Raw genomic sequence first — 20082 nt, 5'->3', positions numbered from 1 at the left:
AAATTCGTCCATTTATTTAAAAACATATTTAATATCCAGGGTATAATGGTGTGAACATGACAGCGTGCGACAACATCGTGAGCTTGCGGTGGCTGGAGGAAGTGGTTCCAAACACATGTGTTTTGCTGTTATTAGCAGTCTGTTGAAAAACTAGCTGTGCAGCAATTATGCACTTATGTTTTGGGCTTAAATGCTTTTTGTACGGCGGCCACCGTGGTATGATGGCAGCGTGCTCCGCCTAACACACCGAATGCCCCGGGTTCACACCCCGGGCAAAGCAACATCAAAATTTTAGAAATAAGGTTTTTCAATTAGAAGAAAATTTTTCTAAGCGGGGTCGCCCCTCGGCAGTGTTTGGCAAGCACTCCGAGTGTATTTCTGCCATGAAAAGCTCTCAGTGAAAACTCATCTGCCTCGCAGATCCGTTCGGGTTCGGCATAAAACATGTAGGTCCCGTCCCGCTAATTTGTAGGAAAAATTAAAAGGAGCGCGACGCAAATTGGAAGAGAATCTCGGCCTTAAATCTCTTCGGAGGTTATCGCGCCTAACTTATTTTATAAAAAAAAAAAATCAAAAATTGTATAAATGGTCTGAAATTTTAAGCCGACCTGAAATGAGAACTTACCAATATTTTATATTTTTTCTACCAGTATTCGTTTTTTAAAAGCCCGTGCACTGGCACTCTCATGATTACTTTGGACAGCTGATACCATATAGTTTAGCCATGGCTGATACCCAAACATTTGCTTGAAACGTCAACTTTACCTAAATTGCATTGTTTTCTGTATTATAATTGTTGCTAAAATATGACGGAAAACGCTGGAAACCCATATGATATGGATAGCTCCACCTTTGATGCTGAACAGTATTTAGAAAAGTTGCTGAAGGTAAGTACTTGAAATCGAAAGTTTTCACTCTTGGTAATCTCTTGTTTTTTCACAGGACTGCACCTTGAAGCAAATAATGGACACTGAGGCTGCTGTAATCAAAGATACACAAACTCTGCATTCTGACATGCAAACATTAGTTTATGAAAACTATAATAAATTCATATCAGCAACAGATACTATACGCAAAATGAAAAATGATTTTAAACAAATGGAATCGGATATGAATTTGTTACGCACTAAAATGCAAACTATAACATCGTTTAGTGAACAAATAACAGACACGTTACAAGGGACTCGGTCACAGTTATGCCGTTTATCTGAGAAGCATTCGCTACTTAAACGATTGCAATTTTTATCTTCTCTGCCTGCTAAGCTAAAAGGTCTCATAGAGGAACAAAATTATGCACAAGCCGTACAAGATTACTTGCATGCACAAAAGGTGTTTGCGCAATATGGTAGACAACCCTCCTTTGATGGTATTCAACGCGATTGTGATACCATTTTGCTTGATTTGAAGGAACGTTTACGCACCGATTTTCAAATGGCAAGTAATACGGCGCAATCGCTTGGTGAAATAGGCGAGCTACTATTGCAGTTAGATGAAAAACCGGCGGTGTTGGCTCATGAAATGTTAACGTGTGCTTCAAAACGCTTGCATGAGCAAATTGTGTTGTTGCAAGTATGTAGTCTACTATTTGATCGCAATACGACTTTTAGAACTATGTTATTTATCTACTTTTCAGGATCAAACTGAACGAGATATGATTGAATTTGTCGACATGGGAATTGAAGGCTTTCTTAACGATTTAACATTAGTTGTTACTTCATATTTCGATATGTTTGTGACAAAGTTACATGAAAATGAAAGGTTGTTGTATTTATTTAGCACATAAATTCGTCATATAATTAAATATTATGTTGATGTTGTTGTAGCGACGATTTTCAGGACCATGCTTTGCGCCAATTAAATATATTTCTTAATCAGAATGTCGATAAATACTTGACACTCGTACAAGATCGTGTTGAATCCGACATTGGCTTTGGCGATACACAAATTATGTTACGTGCTTTAGATCGGCTACATAGACGATTGCTTGCTATGCGTAATATTTGTCGTGGTGTGGATATAGAACGCAATACGGTAGATATTATAATTGCGGCAGCCCATCAACTTTGTGAAGTGCATACAAAATCGTTGAAAGATCATTTTTCCGATAGCCTTAGCTCAGTGCGTTTAGCGTTGGTTTCAACTAAATGTGATAGTAATAATGGCGCTAACTTAAATGAGTTAATCACAAATTTATATGTATCTATGGTGGAGAAGGTGAAAGGTATATTACAGGATTTACTAGTATTTTTGCAAACCGATTGGTCATTCAATATTAAAGCAGAATACAAAGGTGGCTTATGCGTTGAAGGCATGCGTGAAAATTTGTTAATTGGTAAATATATGTTAAACTAGAAAATATGTATGTATACCTATTCATTCATATCTTTTTTAGGATTTCTGCGACACATTTCGAAGATTATGTGCTCCTTTGCTGACGCTTCAAGTTCAAGTCCACCAAATTTGCTTTTGGTATTGTCGAAAACATGTATTGAGATGGAGCAAAATGGCGTACACATATTGGTGAATATACAATCAGCACCTATTACCAGGGGGTTAGGGGTTAGAATATACCCGCGGTAGGTATGCCTGTCGTAAGAGGCGACTAAAATACCAGATTCAAGGAGTTGTGTAGCGCAACCTTTGTAGGTTGCCAGGGCAATATATAGCTTCTCCAAACCCAATTGTCAACCTCACCTTCGAGCGGTGACGTTTCACTAAGAGACGAGGCTCTGGCGACCCCAAGCTCCTCATGGAACTTGGGGGTGGGGTGGGAGGGATGGCCTGAAGGTTTAATGTGGCCATATAAATCGTTCCCGAGATGGTCGGGCTAGCACCTTAGTGCGTGCCGGATCTGTATCCGGTAAAGGACCATCACATCGATAACACTCCCCAAAGCCTTCGGGGAGTAACCTTATCGCTACAACAACAACCAGGGTGTTATTCTGTAATTTGATGCGAAGGTTCATTTTAATAGTAACTAATAATCTTTGCGACTTTTGTAAGCATTCTGTAAAACTTGCGAACTATACTGTATACTTTGCAAATTATATTAGCCGAATTTTAAATTTCAAACACGGAGAAAGTTACAAGTGATATACATAATTAAAGCAAAAAATCGGATTGAAGTTATTTTTAAATCAGGATACAGAATAAAAGCCTCCAAATATGAAAGAGTCATTTGTTCATTTTCATACTCTGCTTAAGCAAGTGTTTTTCCATTCCATAATTTCATTTAAATTTTTTAGATTACTTTAGTAGATGACTTGTATGAAATTGATTCAGAAAACAGTGCAGTATTAACGCATGAAACTGAAATTTGCGCAGAAATGCGTGAAACCGCACAAACGCTACTTGATGCGTATGTACGGCTACAGGGCACCAATATTTCGCAGGTATGTACATACAAACATACATGAATAAAAAATACAATATTACTTGTATCAATAAATATTTTTAATTTCAGATGCTACGTAAAAGCGTTGAAACTCGTGATTGGCTTAATTGTCTTGAACCACGTTCAGTGCGTGCTGTCATGAAACGTGTTGTGGAAGAGCTGGCCTCAATCGAAACAGTAGTTGCTAGTCTTTATGAAACGGGTGTACGTACAACCGCCAGCAGTGATTCGAGTCGTAAAACACATTTTAGTACTTTAACTGCGTCCAAACAACAATATCGTTCTAATTGGTCAAATTATACGCCGTCACAATTGGAATCCAACTACGCTTCGAATATACATCGTTTGTTTTCGGAACGCGTAGATATATTTACAAATGTAGATTTCTCAAAAGTATCAATTGTAACGGGTATTATTAAAATTGGGTTGAAGGTATGTCTAGAATAGAATTGCATACATCACAAATGAAAACTGATGAATTATATTCTCATTTAGACACTTTTGGAATGTGTACGCTTACGCACATTCAGCAAATTTGGTTTGCAGCAAGTCCAAGTCGATACACATTATTTGCAAATGAATCTTTGGCGTTTCGTAACTGATGAAAAGTAAGTTTATAAATATATGTCTTTGCGTAACAATGGCTGAGCGAAAGAACAGGCGGTTACTTAGCAAATTCTATCTAAGTTGTTAGATGCTCTTTGTATCTATAAGGCTTAAAACCAAATTATGAGATAGCGAGTCTTAAAACCAATTATGAAAAATAAGTTTTTTGAATAGGGTGTTCTTAAACCACTGGTTAGGAAAGGATAAGACTGAACTGGCCGGTCTGTAAAGACCTCATATAGCATATAGACCAAATGTGTTCATATTTGGATTGAATTTCCAAAAGTTAATTTGTATTTATATGAAGTAAACTACGAAATGTTTAAGTTTGTTATATATAAATTGTACGATTCGTACTAGGGCTGTGAACTGCATCCGGATTTTTCAACTATCCGGATAAACCGGATAGGTAAGCAAAAATTCTGCTATCCGGATTTCCCATTATGAATGCTGTTCGGCTATCCGGATACGTAAACGGAAAATCCGGATATCCGTATGTCCGGATACTGGAATATAAAAGTTGAATATCTGCATATCAGAATTGAACGAAGCAAACATCGAAAAATTATTCACAAAATATATTGGTAGATTATTAAATTAACGTCAAAAATTAATAAGCTACAATTTTACAAACAAGTAAAAATACGAACAGTGCCATTTGTTTATATTGTGAAAAAACGCTGTTAATTTATTTAAATGCCCCACGAATTTATTGTTATTAATGTTAAATAAACATATGATACATCAATTTGTTGCTTTCACTGGATATCCAAAAATACGGTTATTAACCGGATCTTCATAAATCCGGATAGTTTCACAAACGAATATTAATCGGATATCCATGCCGTCCTGATTTTATCCGTATCAACGGATATCCGTATGGATATCCGGATATTTTTTGTTGTTGTTGTAGCGACAAGGTTGCTCCCCGAAGGCTTTGGGGAGTGTTATCGGTGTGATGGTCCTTTGCTGGATACAGATACCATCTCGGGAACGATTTATGTGGCCACATTAAACCTTCAGGCCATTCCCTCCCTCCCCACCCCCCAAGTTCCATGAGGAGCTTGGGGTCGCCAGAGCATCGTCTGTTAATGAAACAGGGGTGGCTTTCCGTAGTTCGATAGTCGACACTCATTGATTCGATACTTCAAGTCGATATCGAACGCTCGATGATGCCATTTTAGTTCCCGTATCTTGGTATGATCTCTTTCGTTTGCAGATTTCAAAGAGTGTTTAGAAAGCTTTTTGGAACTAGCAGAATGTTTTCTTTTATAAATAGCGTTTGTTTCTTAATATCTGAAGAAAATATCCCTAAATATCACCAAAGCATAAAATTATAACTTTCAAAAAGCCAATTCGACACCTAATTTGGTATCAAACAGTTTGTATCGAACGTTCGATACGTCGCGTCGACAATTTGTGTTACGGAAAGCGAAAACCATTATTTTATACTCGTTCTTGATCGATATCAAATTACGGAAAGCCACCCCAGGATTCGCCGCGGATAGGTGAGGTTGACAATTGGGTTTGCAGAAGCTATATATTGCGCTGGCAACCTGAAGGGTTGCGCTACACAGCCCCTTGAATCTGGTATTTTAGTCGCCTCTTACGACAGGCATACCAATCGCGGGTATATTCTGACCCCCTAACCCGCTGGGGGTGTATCCGGATATTCGAATATGCGGATAGTCCCAGCCCTAATTGGTACGATAAGGAAGAGTTACCAGTTTTCGAATTTAATTTAAGATAACCATACCTTTGTAAGATAAAATATAAAAATTCACCTGATTCTTGGTTATAGTGATTCAGGTGAAATTTCCGCGAAACTAAATTTTGGAAAACAAATTACATAAAAATTGCCTTTGGTAGTACTAGTACAAAAAAAAAATAATAAGGTACGATTATTTGCGACCGAAATAGGTTTTGGGATTGTTAAATCTCTCGTATGCTCTCTAAGAATTGACATTATGTGAACATGGCACAATTGCACAAGATGTTGCGTTTTTAAATATAAAGGAACTTCAGAATTAGTAGTTGAAACTTATTTCAACTTGCCAATTCACATAAATAACTTCTCGAAGCACTGTTATAAACATTCCCAGTATACTAGAAAAATACTTGCTAACATATTTTGTATACTATTAATTTTTTAAAATGCAGCTTTTAATTGTAGCCAAAACAAATCTTATGCTTTGCCTGTAACAAAAGTAGAGGGTTGGCTACTTTTGCATGTAAGATGGCGCTGGTGATGCGCTATATGTCGCTCCCCAATATATACAATCTACTTATCTATCAGCGCACGATGCTGCAGGTGGCTTTTAGCAATCAAAAATGTGTTCGTCTCTCTGCACGCGTTATGTTCGCTTTTATGTACGTTCAACAAGGCGCCCCAGTACTTCTTCGCTGGGTTACCTGGCGCGAATTAATCACACCAAGGGAATTTAAATCGTTTTTCCAAATGGTCCTTCCAGCGGAGTGGGGACCACCCTCTTCCTCTGCTTCCATGGGTGGGTTCCGATAAAAATACTTTCTTAGCCGGAGCGTCATATTTCAGTCACAAAAAAACATCTCATACGTGAATTTTACATATTCCCATTACAGGCTTGATATTTCGAAAAATAATAAATATGACCTTGAAATATATATGTTTACGCCAACCTGGCTATAATTTTCATTACAGTGATATTACCTTTTATATTTTAGCATCGTGAATTTCTTGTTGGACGAAATACTGGGTTCTGCTGTACATCGGTGCTTAGAATCCATTTTAATGGAACCTAATGCTGTTGAAATAATATGTGAGCGTGGTTAGTATTATGTGTTTCATTCGAAATATATATACATATACATGCATATAGAATCATACATTGCAGATAATTGATTATTAAAAAAAAATATTGTTTAATTATCTTTCCTACAAGCTTAATTATGGACAAAATACAATATTAAATAAAAAGAAATGCTATATATACATATATAGTTTATATTATAATTAGAATTGCAAATTAAACTGTATATAAGAAAATATAGACGTTATCCCAATCTTCTAATTTATAGTGAAAACTATGCTATTTTCATGCATATCGCCTTCAACTTCATTGTCACTGAAACCTTCCGTGGTTAATAAAATATTATGTGTCTCGTTGTCATCATACGATTTAATGACAACAATACGCTCTTTAGAATCTTCATCATCATCACTGGTGTTAACTATTTCTACTTTTGTTTGATTTTGCACCACTAAATTCATTTCCACATTCTCCTCTATTTGGTCAGTGGCCTGATCAGTTTTTGCAGCATTTTCACGTCGCTGTTTGCGTCTTTCTTCGAACTCTTTTGGATGCATTTTCTTACGATGTGAATGCATATTTGCATTGGAATTAAACGTTTTGGGACAATGTGGGCAATTATATAGTACTTCTCCTGTATGCATTGCCATGTGTTCCTGCAAACAAAAAAAAAATTTGCATATATACGTTTATTATATGCAATCTAGTGCTATACCTTTAAAGTAATAGCCTTTTTGAAGGCTTTTTTACAAACACCACACTCAAAAACTCGTTCAGATTTATGGACGTAACGTTGATGTGATAGCAAAGCACTGCGATTTGGTGCCACTTTTCCACAAATGGCGCATACGTGGACAGTACCATCGTCGTTATGTCGTCGCTTATGTTTTTGCAAGCTATACTTATCCTTGTGCCAAGAACCACATTTATCACATTGAACCTTTGGCAATACAACGCCAGTATGTTCTAATTGATGGCGCGCAAAGGCAGCACGTCCTCTAATTACCTTTGCACAAATATCACACATAGTGGCGCCATAGCTCGAATGCATTACTTTCAGATGTGTGTTGAGCAAGGTTTCTGTAGGGAAACTGTATAAGAAAGTAATTTTTTTTTTTATCATAACGAAACGCAAGCTAAGCTTCGTAAAGTTTAGTACAAATCTATATCAATTTAAAAGTGTGTTTGAAAAGGCTCCTAATTTATGAAGTCTTTTTAAAAAAAGGTGGCCTTCCTGTTTTTAATAACTATGTATTTACCCCTTTTTGCAGACTTCGCAATGAAATTTACGTTCTTCGTGTGTGAGGCGATGTTGGTCAAGTATGTAGGGGCGTGCAAATCGCTTTGAACAATGTTCGCATTGAAATTGTTTTTCTTCTTCTGGTTGATGTTTGATCAAAAAATGATTGCGCATGCATTGTCTACCGGCAAATGTTTTGTCGCAAGATTCGCATCTGCAATTAAGTATACAATAAAAACTTACATTTTAACAATTTGTGCTACTCTGTTGACAGCTGAGTGGAATATCGCCCTAACTGGGCTGCAAGTTCGAAAACGACCTATTTCGAAATATTTTTTTCAAAAACGACCTATCTCAGGCAATAATTTTTTCTATTCTCAAATAAATCAATTCGAACTGAAAATTGAAATAGACTCTTTTGATAATTGTAACATACATATACACACACCTATACGCGTTCGGATTTATATGTTTCTCAATATGTCCCACTAACAAAGATCTTTTATGAAACTTTTTATTACAACAAATCGCATAACCTTTACATTGATGTACTTGTTCCATATGTTTGCGCAAATTTGAAAATGTCGGTTGCTCAACAGCACAAACATCACACGTCAAACGTAAACACTGTGCAATCTTTTCATCGATTTGACGCATACGCTCTTCATAACTTTCTTGTTCTGAATCGTAGCTTTTTTTTTGTTTCCCCTTTTTTGGAGTCTGATTATTTATAGACTCGTTTTTAATTTTTGGTGGTCGACCACGGCGTTTCTTAGGCAATTCTTCTGCAGGTGCATTTAATTTTGCGCCAACGCTACACTCGGTTGACGATTTAACCATGGGAGAAGTATTTTCTTCACTTTTCTTTATTCTAGAACGTGTTGTACGACATTCATTTTCAATTGGTACTGCGAGTGCATCTGCAAGGAAGAGATTTAAAGTTTACATAGTTTAAGGTGGGCATGGGCTAGCAGAACAAAATTACCTTCGCTATCTTCTACCAATCCCAATACTTCTTCCATAAATGACTCACTATTCACGGATAACTGCTCATAATCATCAAATCCGACTTCACATTTGGATGGTTTGGCCTCTTCCGCTTTATTTAACTTATCTTTGCTTACTTTCTCGCCGCCACAATCAATTTTTGTTTTCTTCTCATTTTCCAAGTCCAATACATTTTTGGTAATGCTGAAGTTAGTATGTAACCACTCTTCCACTTCCCTTTCATTGTTTATGGGGGAACAGCGACGTCGTTTGTGGCACTTAACTTCCCGATCGGCGGTCTTCAATGAAAATCGTTCTGTCAACAGCCGATGTGCTTCTTCAACACCCAAGTAAAATTCATTAAAAGTTGATACGTTTGTCCAACAAGCCTTGCATATTGCTGTGGATATGGGATCATCGCTCCTGGGCTGAATATAGATGCAAATAGAAATAAATTGGTTGGTTGTTCAAAAAAGCACACACACACACACACACGCACCTCGAACCAAAAGTACTTGGAAAGTACACCAGCCACATTTAATTGGACGCCCATATCATCGAATATGTTTATAACATCGATAATATCCTTTAGACACAGTCTACAAATCATTTTCACTATTTTGGCGTCTTTTCACATCAGTTTGAATATTATAGCATTGCTTACTAATAAATAAACAACTGCAATTTTAACAGGGATCAGTAAACAAAAATATATGAAAATTAAACCGGCAATGCCAGATGGCTTTAATATTTGAGAAAAAACCAAATAAAGAAAGCAAACGCTTCGTCGGAATTCATTTCCGCTGTTAAAATATCGCTTGCGACGGCTAACTCCGAATAAAATAGGGTTATAGTCTAGAATAGTTAAATAGCCTGTTAATACGCGTCCAAAAATATGGAGAGAGGTGTCAAACGATGCGTATTGGTATCAGTATTAATAATACGAAGGCGGAAAATAAAAATTTCATGTCCTTTAAAAAATATTAGCGAAAAATCCTAGGTCCCTCCGAAATCGGGGGTGGGCTCCATAGTATTTTTGCGCAGAACACCTTTCTGCGTCGGCGCCCTCGGCCGTGCTTATAACAAATTACCCTGGCCGGCCCACCAATGGGATGGGATCAAAATTAAATACGTGCAAAACCTTTGCACACAAAATGTTTTTCAGTGCACAACAGCCACATGAAAATTGCCTACTTCAACTGCAAATATCTCCGGGCAGAGATAAAATTTTTATTTTCCGCCTTCGGATTATTGTTTTCGAGATTAATACGCGTCCCTCTTCTAGACTTACCAATAAAATAGATGATCTATTTGCTCTACAGCTACATCCGGGCCATCAACACAAAAATATAACTCATTATTTTACTTAACGACACAGCCAATAACCCTGGTAGATAGCGCTAGTCAACATTGACTGTACTTTAAACTCGCACTGAAAATTCGAGCATAAGTCGGAAATAGCCTACAACAACTACTAATACCAGTGCAATAAACCAAAGGGGTAAAAAAATGTTTCCACTATTACTGTGGAATTCTTTTCACACAACAAATATGCAAATACAGCACGTACGTGACGTAATGGGTGGCATTTTACAACTGACGTAAATATCTCTATTTAGCACATAAATCCTGATTTTTTCATAAACTGCGCCAAATCTAATAAATAAAAACCATTGAAAAAATAATTTACTCACATCATCTTTGCTGTTGCTGCAGCGATAAGCACACTCTCCGAAGGTTTTGGACCAAAAATGGTCCTTCGATTCCCATTTGGTCCGCTGGTCCCTTTTTTCCAATTCTGGTCCTTTTTCGGCAGTAGCCAGGATTTTGGTGCTTTTCTTCCTTTTTCGTTGGGGTTAAAATTCACAACTCTGCCCACAACATTTGGTACACTTTCATTTATGATTTACTGAGTTTGCTCATAGTTCGGCTACACCCAAGGCGAATTCAGTAGAGGTGGTGTTATTCCAACAGCTGATTGCTTCTTCTTGATAATTTTCCATACAACGTCTTGTACAACAATATGTCAATTAATCGAAATCAATGAGAATTTTCTTTTGACTTGACATTCTCCTGCACGGCGCATTGGTTGAATTCGTTTTGACACCACCTGGTATAGATTCACCTTGGCTACACCACAACGCAAATTTTTGAGCCTTTTCTTACTAAAACCTAACTGCGCTATACATTTTATTTCTTTCCAGTTAACAACATAATGCTGGAACTTAGAGCTTTGTCAGCAAAACTACATTCAAAATGTATAGTTAGTGAAGGCATAGACTTATCCTAGAAATTGGAAAATATGATACCTAATAGTAGTGTTTTTGTTTGTGCAGTTTGAATTAAGTCTCCTATTCGCTAAGTTTATTAAAAAAATTTATAGGAAACCATGGAAACAATTATTATTTTATATAATTTATTATAATAATAAAATTTTACTTTGGCAACTCTGATAAAATGCAACAGCGCACTGGTTTTATGTATACATATTATGCTTGAAACACATTGCCGAGCGACGACGATATACGCCGCGTCGGGCGATGGCATTTTTCAAATTACGCCCAGACATTTCGTCTATTTAAAACACAATGACGGGCGAAATTGACGCTGTTTATTCAGAGTGGCCATTATTTAGAAATAAAGATGAAAAAAATTAAACTTATTTAATTATCTGCTTTAGCACTTGACTGCTAAAACACGCCCAAAATGTTGAGAAAAAACAAAACAAAACAAAAATGTTAAGAAATTAAATTAAAAATTATATGTAAAGAAAAACAAATATGTTTTTGGATATTATGTTTTCTTTTTTTATACTTAAAAAATTGAACAGCAGCAACCCTTGGGATGTTTGTCGTCATCGCCCGGCGCCGACGATAGAAATAAATCTATCGCCGCAAAATGACGTCGCGTAAATTTCGCTCTTGGCGTTCATTGTGTTCACCTTCATGTAATTATGGGGATTCTATTTTTGACAAGGCGATGTTCGTCGCGTTTATTTCGCTGCGTCATGGCATTGTGTTTCAAGCTTTATATTAGTTTCTTTATTCACGTATGCGTATGCGTTCTTTATTCACGCAAATGCTAAATAACATAAGAAAATTCGTAGTATAAAATATAAAAGTTGTATTGTTCCCCTTCATTTACCTTCATTTTAAATTAAATTCACTTCGATAATTCTTTCCGACACAATTCCTCTTTAGTACTTTGGCATATGATCCTCTGTGGGTGCTCCATGGAGTACTACAGAGAAAGAACTCTCACGTATGTACTCTATGGAATACTCACAAACAAAATGAGAGCGGGATCACCTACTCCTCTGCTAGGACATCGCAATGTTAATTGGAGCACATTTTTTGTATGAATACAGATTAGATTTGGAGCAGTCCTTTACTCCCAAAGGAGTATTCCTTACATTATTTATAGAGTACTCGCGTTTTTTGAAGGGTAGTTATTCGCCCCTATTCTGCATTTCGATTACGTTCCCGTTCTACGCTCCGCTTTAATCGAAGTTTGGTATTCTGCATTACGACCATGGTTCAATTATATACAGGTTGGCTCATCTGTAAAGCAACAAAATATGTCTGTTCAAATTGTCAAAATCTGTGTATTGGTGTTGGTGCGAATGGTATGGAATGGAAACATAAAACTTAGCAGTGTTTGTATGTGTAAGTAAAATGTTGCCAATGTGTTGGTTTCATTTTGAGTTTGCCATCTCCTTTTGACAATCCCTTCGACCATGCAATGACATAAATAAAATCAGCTGATGAGATGAGCCAACCTGTACATAATTGAACCATGATTACGACGGAATCGTAAAGAGAAGAGGAAGAGCAAATGATTTTTCGAAATCAGCTGTTGGTACGGAATGTGTGAACATTGGAACAAAATAAATTGAAGAAAATTTGCAAAAAACATTGAAAAACGTTTATATTTTATTATCCACGCCATTTTGTACAAAAAAAAGCAATAGAATATATTGCCGCAGTGTTATATTTTTTTGAGTGAAGTGTCTTCATAATTGTAAGTGTGTTTTTTTCGTTCTTTTGGCCAATTCCCTGCCGTGGCCACCAAGTTTTGTTAAAACGGATTCCTGCACGAAAATAGTTAACATTTTCTGAATTTTAAGGATGCTAATTTCATTTTTTTTTTTTTTAATTTCATTGCACTGGTCTAAAATACTTTATAAAGGTTTATTTATTCTTTCCGCAAGGATTGTTTACGTTTTCGCTTCACCTTCCTCTACGCCGGCAGCTTGCTTTGGCATATAACTGGACCCAACGAACAGACACAAATTATAGCTGTCTATTATAATGGAATCAATAGCCGCGGCATTATTTATGGAGTTGGAAAGCAACGCATACGAAAATTGCCAGGCGAGAATGGAAAGGCAAATATTGCGAGATTTGTGTAATCCATTTGAGATGAGTGACGAATTGTAAGAAATTTAACTCAAAAGTGGTTAAGTTTAATGACTTATTTTCTTATTTAGGTTCAAAAAAAACTTTCGACTTAACAAGGATGCTTTCAAGTATGTGTTAGATACTTTTGCGGGGCAAATACGTCCAAGGACTTCGACATCGACATGTTGTTTTTGACCTGGAAACATATAAAAAGCAATCATCATAAATCCTTCTACGTTTCGTAACAAGTTTTACTTACATTTTTGTTAAAATTCTGTTATAAATTAATAAAAAAATAAAAAGAAAATATTTTTCCGCCAACTAATTTGCAACTTAGAAAAACGGAACTACGATCGAAATGCAGAATACGCAAAATCGAACGATTCGAAGTTGGATCGAAAGAGATTGGAACACAGAATACCAAAATTGCCAAATCGAAAAAATTCCAATCCAAGTCGAAATGCAGAATTGAGCTGATTTGCATGTAATACTTTACTTTTGGCAACTCTGTTCGATCGTCATCGTGTCGTGATCACGGTCGTTAAAAAACGAGCAATGATCGGCTGATGGTGGTCCGCAAACGCATTGCAAAGGAGTATTCATTGTTTACTATATAGTTTGGCAGCTTAAATAGAGCTTATGTTGCGAATAGAGTGGAAGGCAGTGGACTAGGCAGTCGAATGTCATATAATGAAGGAATGGTGTTCGGAGTTTTTTTCAAAGTTAATGCACAAATGCGTGGTGGCAACGGCGCGCACCCACGTATTTGTTAAAGATTAGGTTAAGGCGAAAGAAAAGAAAGAAAATAAAAACACCAAAAAAGGTTTCGTATTAATACAAGGGAATTCACAGTGTTTTTTATTCAATATGTGTAAATACAACAAGTGTTAAGGAAATTTATTAACAGATGTTGTGAAAATGAAAATGTTAAAGATATTTTCGGAAATTATTTTATGAATTTGACCACTTACGTGAACGGGCGATGACGTGTTCCTTGGCTGGCTGCTGGATTAAAAGAGGACGAGACTCTTTTCCACATGAGCCGATGAACCCACGATACAGCCACTTCGGTGGGTTTCCCGGCAACAAAGTTGCTGTACCACGGGCTCACAGCGGTAAACGTCTAAGACACATACGTACTACCACTCACACATGCCTGTGTGTATATCACAAGAATATGCGGGTGGTAGTAACGAAGAAAATAAAACAAAGAAAGTTATGTTACGAGGGGGGGGGAGATATATTTAGGCCTGTGGCCTAAACAGTTAAAAAAAAAAGCTTTAATGTAAATAAAACTATTGTTTTAATAACAACAAAAATGCCTTATATATTCTATATACATAAAATCGAAAGGATTATCTTACTTTAAATTTTGAGTTAAATAAGCTAGTTTTTTTTTGAAACTGAGTCGAGAACTGTGCGTGTGAATGTGCGAATTTTCACCGATCAGCTGTTAGTTGCGGTACTTGGTAAAATTTACAATGGGAGTATTGTTAGAGTACTCCAACATGAAGAAAATGGAACACGTAATCCAACAATTTTTGCAGGGTTATCCCACCTTCGTACTACAGATGTTGGGTGCTCTCCAGAAAAAATTGTATGCCAGAGTAACGATTTTATTATCTCTCCAAGCTACTACAGCAAATGGAGTTGGAGTTTCCCACGTATTTATTGACGTTCTGCGGGGCTCTTTTTTTAAAACTCTCTTTGCACGGAGTACAAATTAGTCTGATCCTTGATGAGATTGATAACATCCTCAGTAAAGAGACAGAAAAAAACCCAAATTGAGGATCCAAGCAAAGGATCTCCGGCGGTAGCTTATTAGATCCACGAAAACATAGTTGGTCGGATTTCAAGTTCAGATGTTTGGATTTCCATGTAATATTGGTCCTAGGTATTCGATTAGTGGTCCCCTGCGGAGCTTCGCGAATATCGCATAGCACAGCGGAGGCCGGATTTAAATGTGCTGCAGCAGCAATGGTTTCATCGGACTTTGCTAGAGTGGTAATATCCGGAACATCATTTTCCAAATCAAGTGGTAGGTTTAGTTCCTCCTCAGAAGTTTCATGATAGTTAGGTTCGATATTATACGTCGGATCAGTAATATCGCCATCATCAGAAAAATCAAGGCTAACCTCACTGTCTGCCCAATCATCTAATATCTTTTCCAGGTCCTTGGTAGTCAAACAATGTTCGCCACATTTCATTTTGATCCTCAACAAAAACCTTGGAATTAGAATATAGCACTAAAAATGTCAACCACAAAGCGCGGTGTTGCAACAAAGAAAAATAAGCAGATAAATATATAAAAAACACGGCTTTACTAAGAAATTGTTACTGATTGTCAAAATATATTCTCTTACCTTTTTCTGAAACAAATTTTAACTGCAAAATATTTTTTTTTACAAATAAATCACTTATCGTAAATGTATTATAGGAGCTCGAAACTGATTTGTACACGCGCGTTACTTAAATGCAAAAAAAAATTTAAAGAATTCCATGTGGTCAACCATTCTGTCATTTTACTGTTAGAATGCTTTGTTGCTAAACTACAACAGAGAGCAAATGTGCTCTACCGTCGTGTCTTATATTTTGATATGGATTTAAATGGTATGTTGCAGAAATGCAACAAGGCGCCGTAAAGGGCTAAACAAGACGGTGCACCATCTAATTGTTAACAAAAATTATCGAAGATGGTATCAAAAGATGCGTTTTGACCTCGGTTTTTAGAATCCGAAAGTGGAAATTGAACGGTTTATTTATTTTCGGTTACGTGTTATTAGGTGCACCGTTGTTGTTGTTGTAGCGATAAGGACACTCCCCGAAGGCCTTGGGAAGTGCTAGCGATGTTGATATTCCTTTGCCGGATGCATATCCGGTAAGTTCCGGTAACAAGCACCATTAAGGCACCAGCGCGGCCATCTGGTGAACGATTTAGTATGACCACATGAAACGTTCAAGGTCATACCGCGCTCCCACCCCCTAGATCCATGAGGAACTTGGAAGCTACATTTTCCGCTGGCAACACCTTGAAAGGGTTGCGCTACACAACCCCTTGAATCGATTTGCGTTTTCTTCATTTTTATGAAATATTCACGATTTTTAGGTTAAGGCACCATTAATCAATCACATTGGAGATGGTTATGGATATGGGTATGGTTACAACTATGGCGTTAGGGTTAAGGAAGTTTAATTAGCACTTAAGCCCCCTAAAGGCTCCATTACTGATACTTAACATAGACTTGACTTGGCTTGTGAACTGTCACTTACAGTTCTGTTAAATGAACTTTGCATGTTACTGATTACTCAAAACTTAACTTGACTTAGAAGTCTGTTGAATTTTGATTTTCTATGTAAGTTCTAAGTGACTACATTTTGAGATGCAATTTGTTTGTTTCCATTTCATTTTGACATTTTGTCATACAAATTGACATTTATTTAAAAATAAATTTCAACGGTGATTATGATGCCAGATTTTATTCGCCAAGTGGAGTATAATCGTGGCTAAGTTGCCAAGTTTACGCCAAGTCAAGTCTATGCTAACAGCTGAATTCAGTAAGCCGTCTCTAGTCACTGTTAGAGACAATTTGGGGTGAAAATCACTTTTGAGACAATTTGCCATTCTGTAAGCTGTCTCGTGTCTCCAGGCTCACAAAAGCAATCACTAATTTGTGAGCTGGGCCGGGGCAGATCACAAACGTGAAAATTTCAGAAAAAGTATGAAAATTATTTGCGAAAAACGCTTTAAATATATTTTTTTTATTCCTCAAATTAAAATAAACGTAGAAAAAATTAAAAAACAGAAAATACTTAAGAAAACATCGAACTCTATGTGGCGCCGCTGAGATTCGAACCTACACACTTGGGTTTTTCTATAAAAGTTGTGAACGGCGTCTTAGCGAGCTCAGCCACAACACCACTCAACATTGTGTTGACAAAATGCAATGCTATATTATTTGTTCAATGTATGAGTAAATTGTCATTTTGGTGAATTTCGTTGATATGGTCAATTGTTTTTGTGACTTTCGTTTACTGAATACCGAAATCATCTCAAGTCACAAAAATTGTCTCTAAAAGAAAATCTCCAATTTAGAGACTTGAGATGAGACTGAATTACAGAATTCAGCCGTAAGTATCAGTAATGGGGGCTTAACCCGCTGGGGAGTTACCAAATTTAAATTTTTAAAATTAAATTATAAATTAAATTTTTAAAGTTAATTTAAATTTAATTCAGTACCATAATTAATAATTTTACCGGAGTGAAAATTTCCATAATAGAAACTGTACACTAATTTTCCAACAAATTTAATTTGAAAAAACTTTGTATTTTACCACTAATGGAACATAAAGCCAATGTCTGTCTCTAAGAAAGTCGTTCCAATCGACAGTGATCCATATCCCGACAAGAATTTAGGATTCACATGTACCAACAAATTGGTCTATTGGTTGTTGCATATGCATGTTTAGTTTTCATCGGGAACTGGATGACTGCTGATTGAAAAGCAGTATGAGTGTATTATTTGGGACTGGCTAGTAATTTTATTGCATGGATGTTATAGTAAAATATATGGATATTATTTATTGATTAAATTTTGCGATGCTTCTACTTGATTTATCCAACTGTCTACTTAGTTGTTGTAAACTGCCATTATTTGTTTTTCGCCAATTATCCCACTCAACAGGATGCAACTTCTTTTTGTGCGCATGCATATTTGCATTTGAGTTAAAAGTACGTGTACAGAATGGACATTTATATAATATTTCACCAGTATGTTGGGCCATGTGTTCCTAAAAGATAAAAATATGTTAGTATTACCATTTTGAAATAATCAGCAGAATGAGGAACAGTTGAGAAGTAGTATGTAAATATATGCGGCACTTACCCGTAAATAAATCGCGCGCTTAAAATTCTTTTTGCACTGTTCACATGTGAATACAATGCCGGAGTGCACACGATGCTTATGCTTGCTTAACGCACTTTTATTCTTACATTCACGTCCACATTCGTCACACGTCATTGCCTTATTCTCGGCCGTATGTACCCTTCGTATATGGCGACCCAAATTACGTTCATCTTTAAGCCAATGATCGCAGTTTTCATATGGACATTTCACCTTTGGCCCACATTCTTCAAAATGTGCGCTGACATGCCGTTCAAATGATGCTTTATCACGTATCTCTTTGGCACATACATGACATACATTTACTGCCCGTTTGTGCCGCATACACATATGTATATTTAATAAATCTTTACTTGCAAAACGACTATTTGGACACTGATCACATATGAATGTGCGTTCCTCCATAGGTACATGTGAATTGCGATGAAATTCAAGTTGTTTTTGTCGTGCAAATTTTTTCGGGCATTGATCGCAATGAAAATTACATTCTTCTTCTGGTGCATGTGTCGCAATCATATGTCGTGATAGTGTTGATTGTTCAGAAAAATGTTTCTGACAAATCTTACATCTATTTTTAGAGAGAAAATTTCATAAGGCGGTATGATTTATGTAGTTACTAATTTGAACAATAAAAATTTGATAAACATACTTGAAGAATTCAGGATCATGATGCTTATAGGCGTGGTGAATAATTTCGAGTCTATGAAAAAGTTTTTTATTACAACACCGTATAAAAGCTTTTGTTGATGAATGTTGCAAGCGGAAATGTTTTCGGAGGGTGGGATAATCTTCGCTAACATAAGCACACAACTCACAATTCATTTGTATATACTTTTTCACCATTTCGTCATCTTCTTGTTTAGATTTAACACCTTGTTTTTCTTTTGATTTATCAGACTTCCTCAGTTTTTCTGGTTGATCCTCTACCGGCTTAACATCAACATTCACGATATCTTTGTGACTTGCATGTTTCGCTCTTTTAGGAGGTGATTTCTCGGCAACGTATTTTCGTTTCTTCCGTGCGGGGTTGGTGAACAATGTTTTTGTTGCTGCTATTTTATATAAAATTGTTAAACAGATTATAAAAAAAATTACTTAAACATATATTACCTTTACTTTTCTCTGCATTTGATTGATCCTTCTTCTCACAAATGTCTTCATTCTCAACATCTTCATTACTATTACAATCTAATTCACACAATGGATTGAGCGCTTCGCTCCCACTCTCATCATCAACCAAATCACACGCAATGTTTTCATTCGATTCTTCCTCTTTAATGTCGACGAATTCATTACGGTGGTGAAGGAACTCATTCGTCACAGCACCAAATGACGACTCTTTCTTCACTTGATTTGTGAGTTTATTATGCGTTTCCTCAATTGTTGTATAGAATTGATGGAAGTCATTCACTTTTAACCAGCAGATGGAACAAATAGCCGTGGATGGCTGATCATCTGGTTGGGGCTATTGGAAACACCAAATTGGTAAGCAGAATCGATAAGGAGCGAATAGATATAATGAACAATACGTATATACCTTGAACCAGAAATGACGTCCGAGAATATCAGCGATTTTCAACTGCTCACCATCTTTATCAAAAATTTTTAAAAAATGATCACTATCGTTTATACAAAGCATACATAACATAATTAAGAATATTAATTTATGTTTATATTTAAAAAATAGCAGCCAAAAGGCCAAGAATTTTCTGTTGATGAATTATTTCTTGACAGCTAGTGATGTGTGGGGAAGTTATTTGATTAT

The 20082-nt window shown here is 36.4% G+C and overlaps 4 protein-coding genes across 6 annotated transcripts in view; 2 read left to right on the top strand and 2 right to left on the bottom strand.

Moving 5' to 3' along the window:
* Sik3 (Salt-inducible kinase 3) overlaps nt 1–828 on the top strand; it is a 215810-nt gene extending 214982 nt beyond the window's left edge. Inside the window, exon 13 of the mRNA XM_067775575.1 lies at nt 651–828. Coding sequence (XP_067631676.1) covers nt 651–707 — 57 coding nt within the window. The 3' untranslated portion in view covers nt 708–828. The remainder of the gene's footprint in view (nt 1–650) is intronic.
* Vps51 (vacuolar protein sorting 51) lies at nt 707–7029 on the top strand. The gene is made up of 9 exons (XM_067775576.1): nt 707–887; nt 943–1569; nt 1634–1758; nt 1824–2332; nt 2393–2520; nt 3246–3392; nt 3464–3826; nt 3890–4002; nt 6704–7029. Exons 1-9 carry the CDS (start codon nt 807–809, stop codon nt 6810–6812), a joined length of 2202 nt encoding a protein of 733 aa, XP_067631677.1. The 5' UTR covers nt 707–806; the 3' UTR covers nt 6813–7029.
* LOC137245237 (transcription factor grauzone) lies at nt 6970–9730 on the bottom strand. Of its 2 annotated transcripts, none has more exons than XM_067775577.1 (6): nt 9510–9730; nt 9015–9444; nt 8478–8949; nt 8049–8243; nt 7505–7880; nt 6970–7445 (listed from the first exon to the last, which is right to left on the bottom strand). In XM_067775577.1, the coding sequence occupies exons 1-6, from the start codon at nt 9624–9626 to the stop codon at nt 7047–7049; spliced, it is 1989 nt and encodes a 662-aa protein (XP_067631678.1). In that variant the 5' UTR covers nt 9627–9730; the 3' UTR covers nt 6970–7046. The 2 variants fall into 2 exon arrangements, with proteins under 2 accessions (XP_067631678.1, XP_067631679.1); XM_067775578.1 differs by having other exon boundaries at nt 9516–9730.
* Nucleotides 9731–17754: 8024 nt separating this feature from the next.
* On the bottom strand, nt 17755–20082 carry LOC137247015 (transcription factor grauzone-like). 2 transcript variants are annotated; one of them, XM_067778080.1, is made up of 5 exons: nt 19855–20082; nt 19428–19782; nt 18967–19369; nt 18300–18885; nt 17755–18204 (listed from the first exon to the last, which is right to left on the bottom strand). In XM_067778080.1, the coding sequence occupies exons 1-5, from the start codon at nt 19963–19965 to the stop codon at nt 17995–17997; spliced, it is 1665 nt and encodes a 554-aa protein (XP_067634181.1). In that variant the 5' UTR covers nt 19966–20082; the 3' UTR covers nt 17755–17994. The 2 variants fall into 2 exon arrangements, with proteins under 2 accessions (XP_067634181.1, XP_067634182.1); XM_067778081.1 differs by having other exon boundaries at nt 18967–19366.

This window comes from Eurosta solidaginis, chromosome 3 (assembly GCF_040869045.1).
Source record: "Eurosta solidaginis isolate ZX-2024a chromosome 3, ASM4086904v1, whole genome shotgun sequence".
In the NCBI taxonomy this organism is placed as follows: domain Eukaryota; kingdom Metazoa; phylum Arthropoda; class Insecta; order Diptera; family Tephritidae; genus Eurosta; species Eurosta solidaginis.
This window is presented reverse-complemented; position numbering and strand designations above follow the sequence as displayed.

Bases quoted from the DNA above. Each gene is read 5' to 3' on its own strand.
- Vps51 (XM_067775576.1), top strand. From the start codon at position 807: ATGACGGAAAACGCTGGAAACCCATATGATATGGATAGCTCCACCTTT. The intron at 888-942 runs GTAAGTACTTGA...GTTTTTTCACAG, and splicing joins ATTTAGAAAAGTTGCTGAAG to GACTGCACCTTGAAGCAAAT. The intron at 3,827-3,889 runs GTATGTCTAGAA...ATTCTCATTTAG, and splicing joins TTATTAAAATTGGGTTGAAG to ACACTTTTGGAATGTGTACG.
- LOC137245237 (XM_067775577.1), bottom strand. From the start codon at position 9,626: ATGATTTGTAGACTGTGTCTAAAGGATATTATCGATGTTATAAACATA. The intron at 8,244-8,477 runs GTGTGTGTATAT...ACTTAATTGCAG, and splicing joins ATAAATCCGAACGCGTATAG to ATGCGAATCTTGCGACAAAA. The intron at 7,446-7,504 runs GTATAGCACTAG...TTTTGTTTGCAG, and splicing joins AAAAGGCTATTACTTTAAAG to GAACACATGGCAATGCATAC.
- LOC137247015 (XM_067778080.1), bottom strand. From the start codon at position 19,965: ATGTTATGTATGCTTTGTATAAACGATAGTGATCATTTTTTAAAAATT. The intron at 19,783-19,854 runs GTATATACGTAT...TGTTTCCAATAG, and splicing joins GACGTCATTTCTGGTTCAAG to CCCCAACCAGATGATCAGCC. The intron at 19,370-19,427 runs GTAATATATGTT...TATATAAAATAG, and splicing joins AAATGCAGAGAAAAGTAAAG to CAGCAACAAAAACATTGTTC.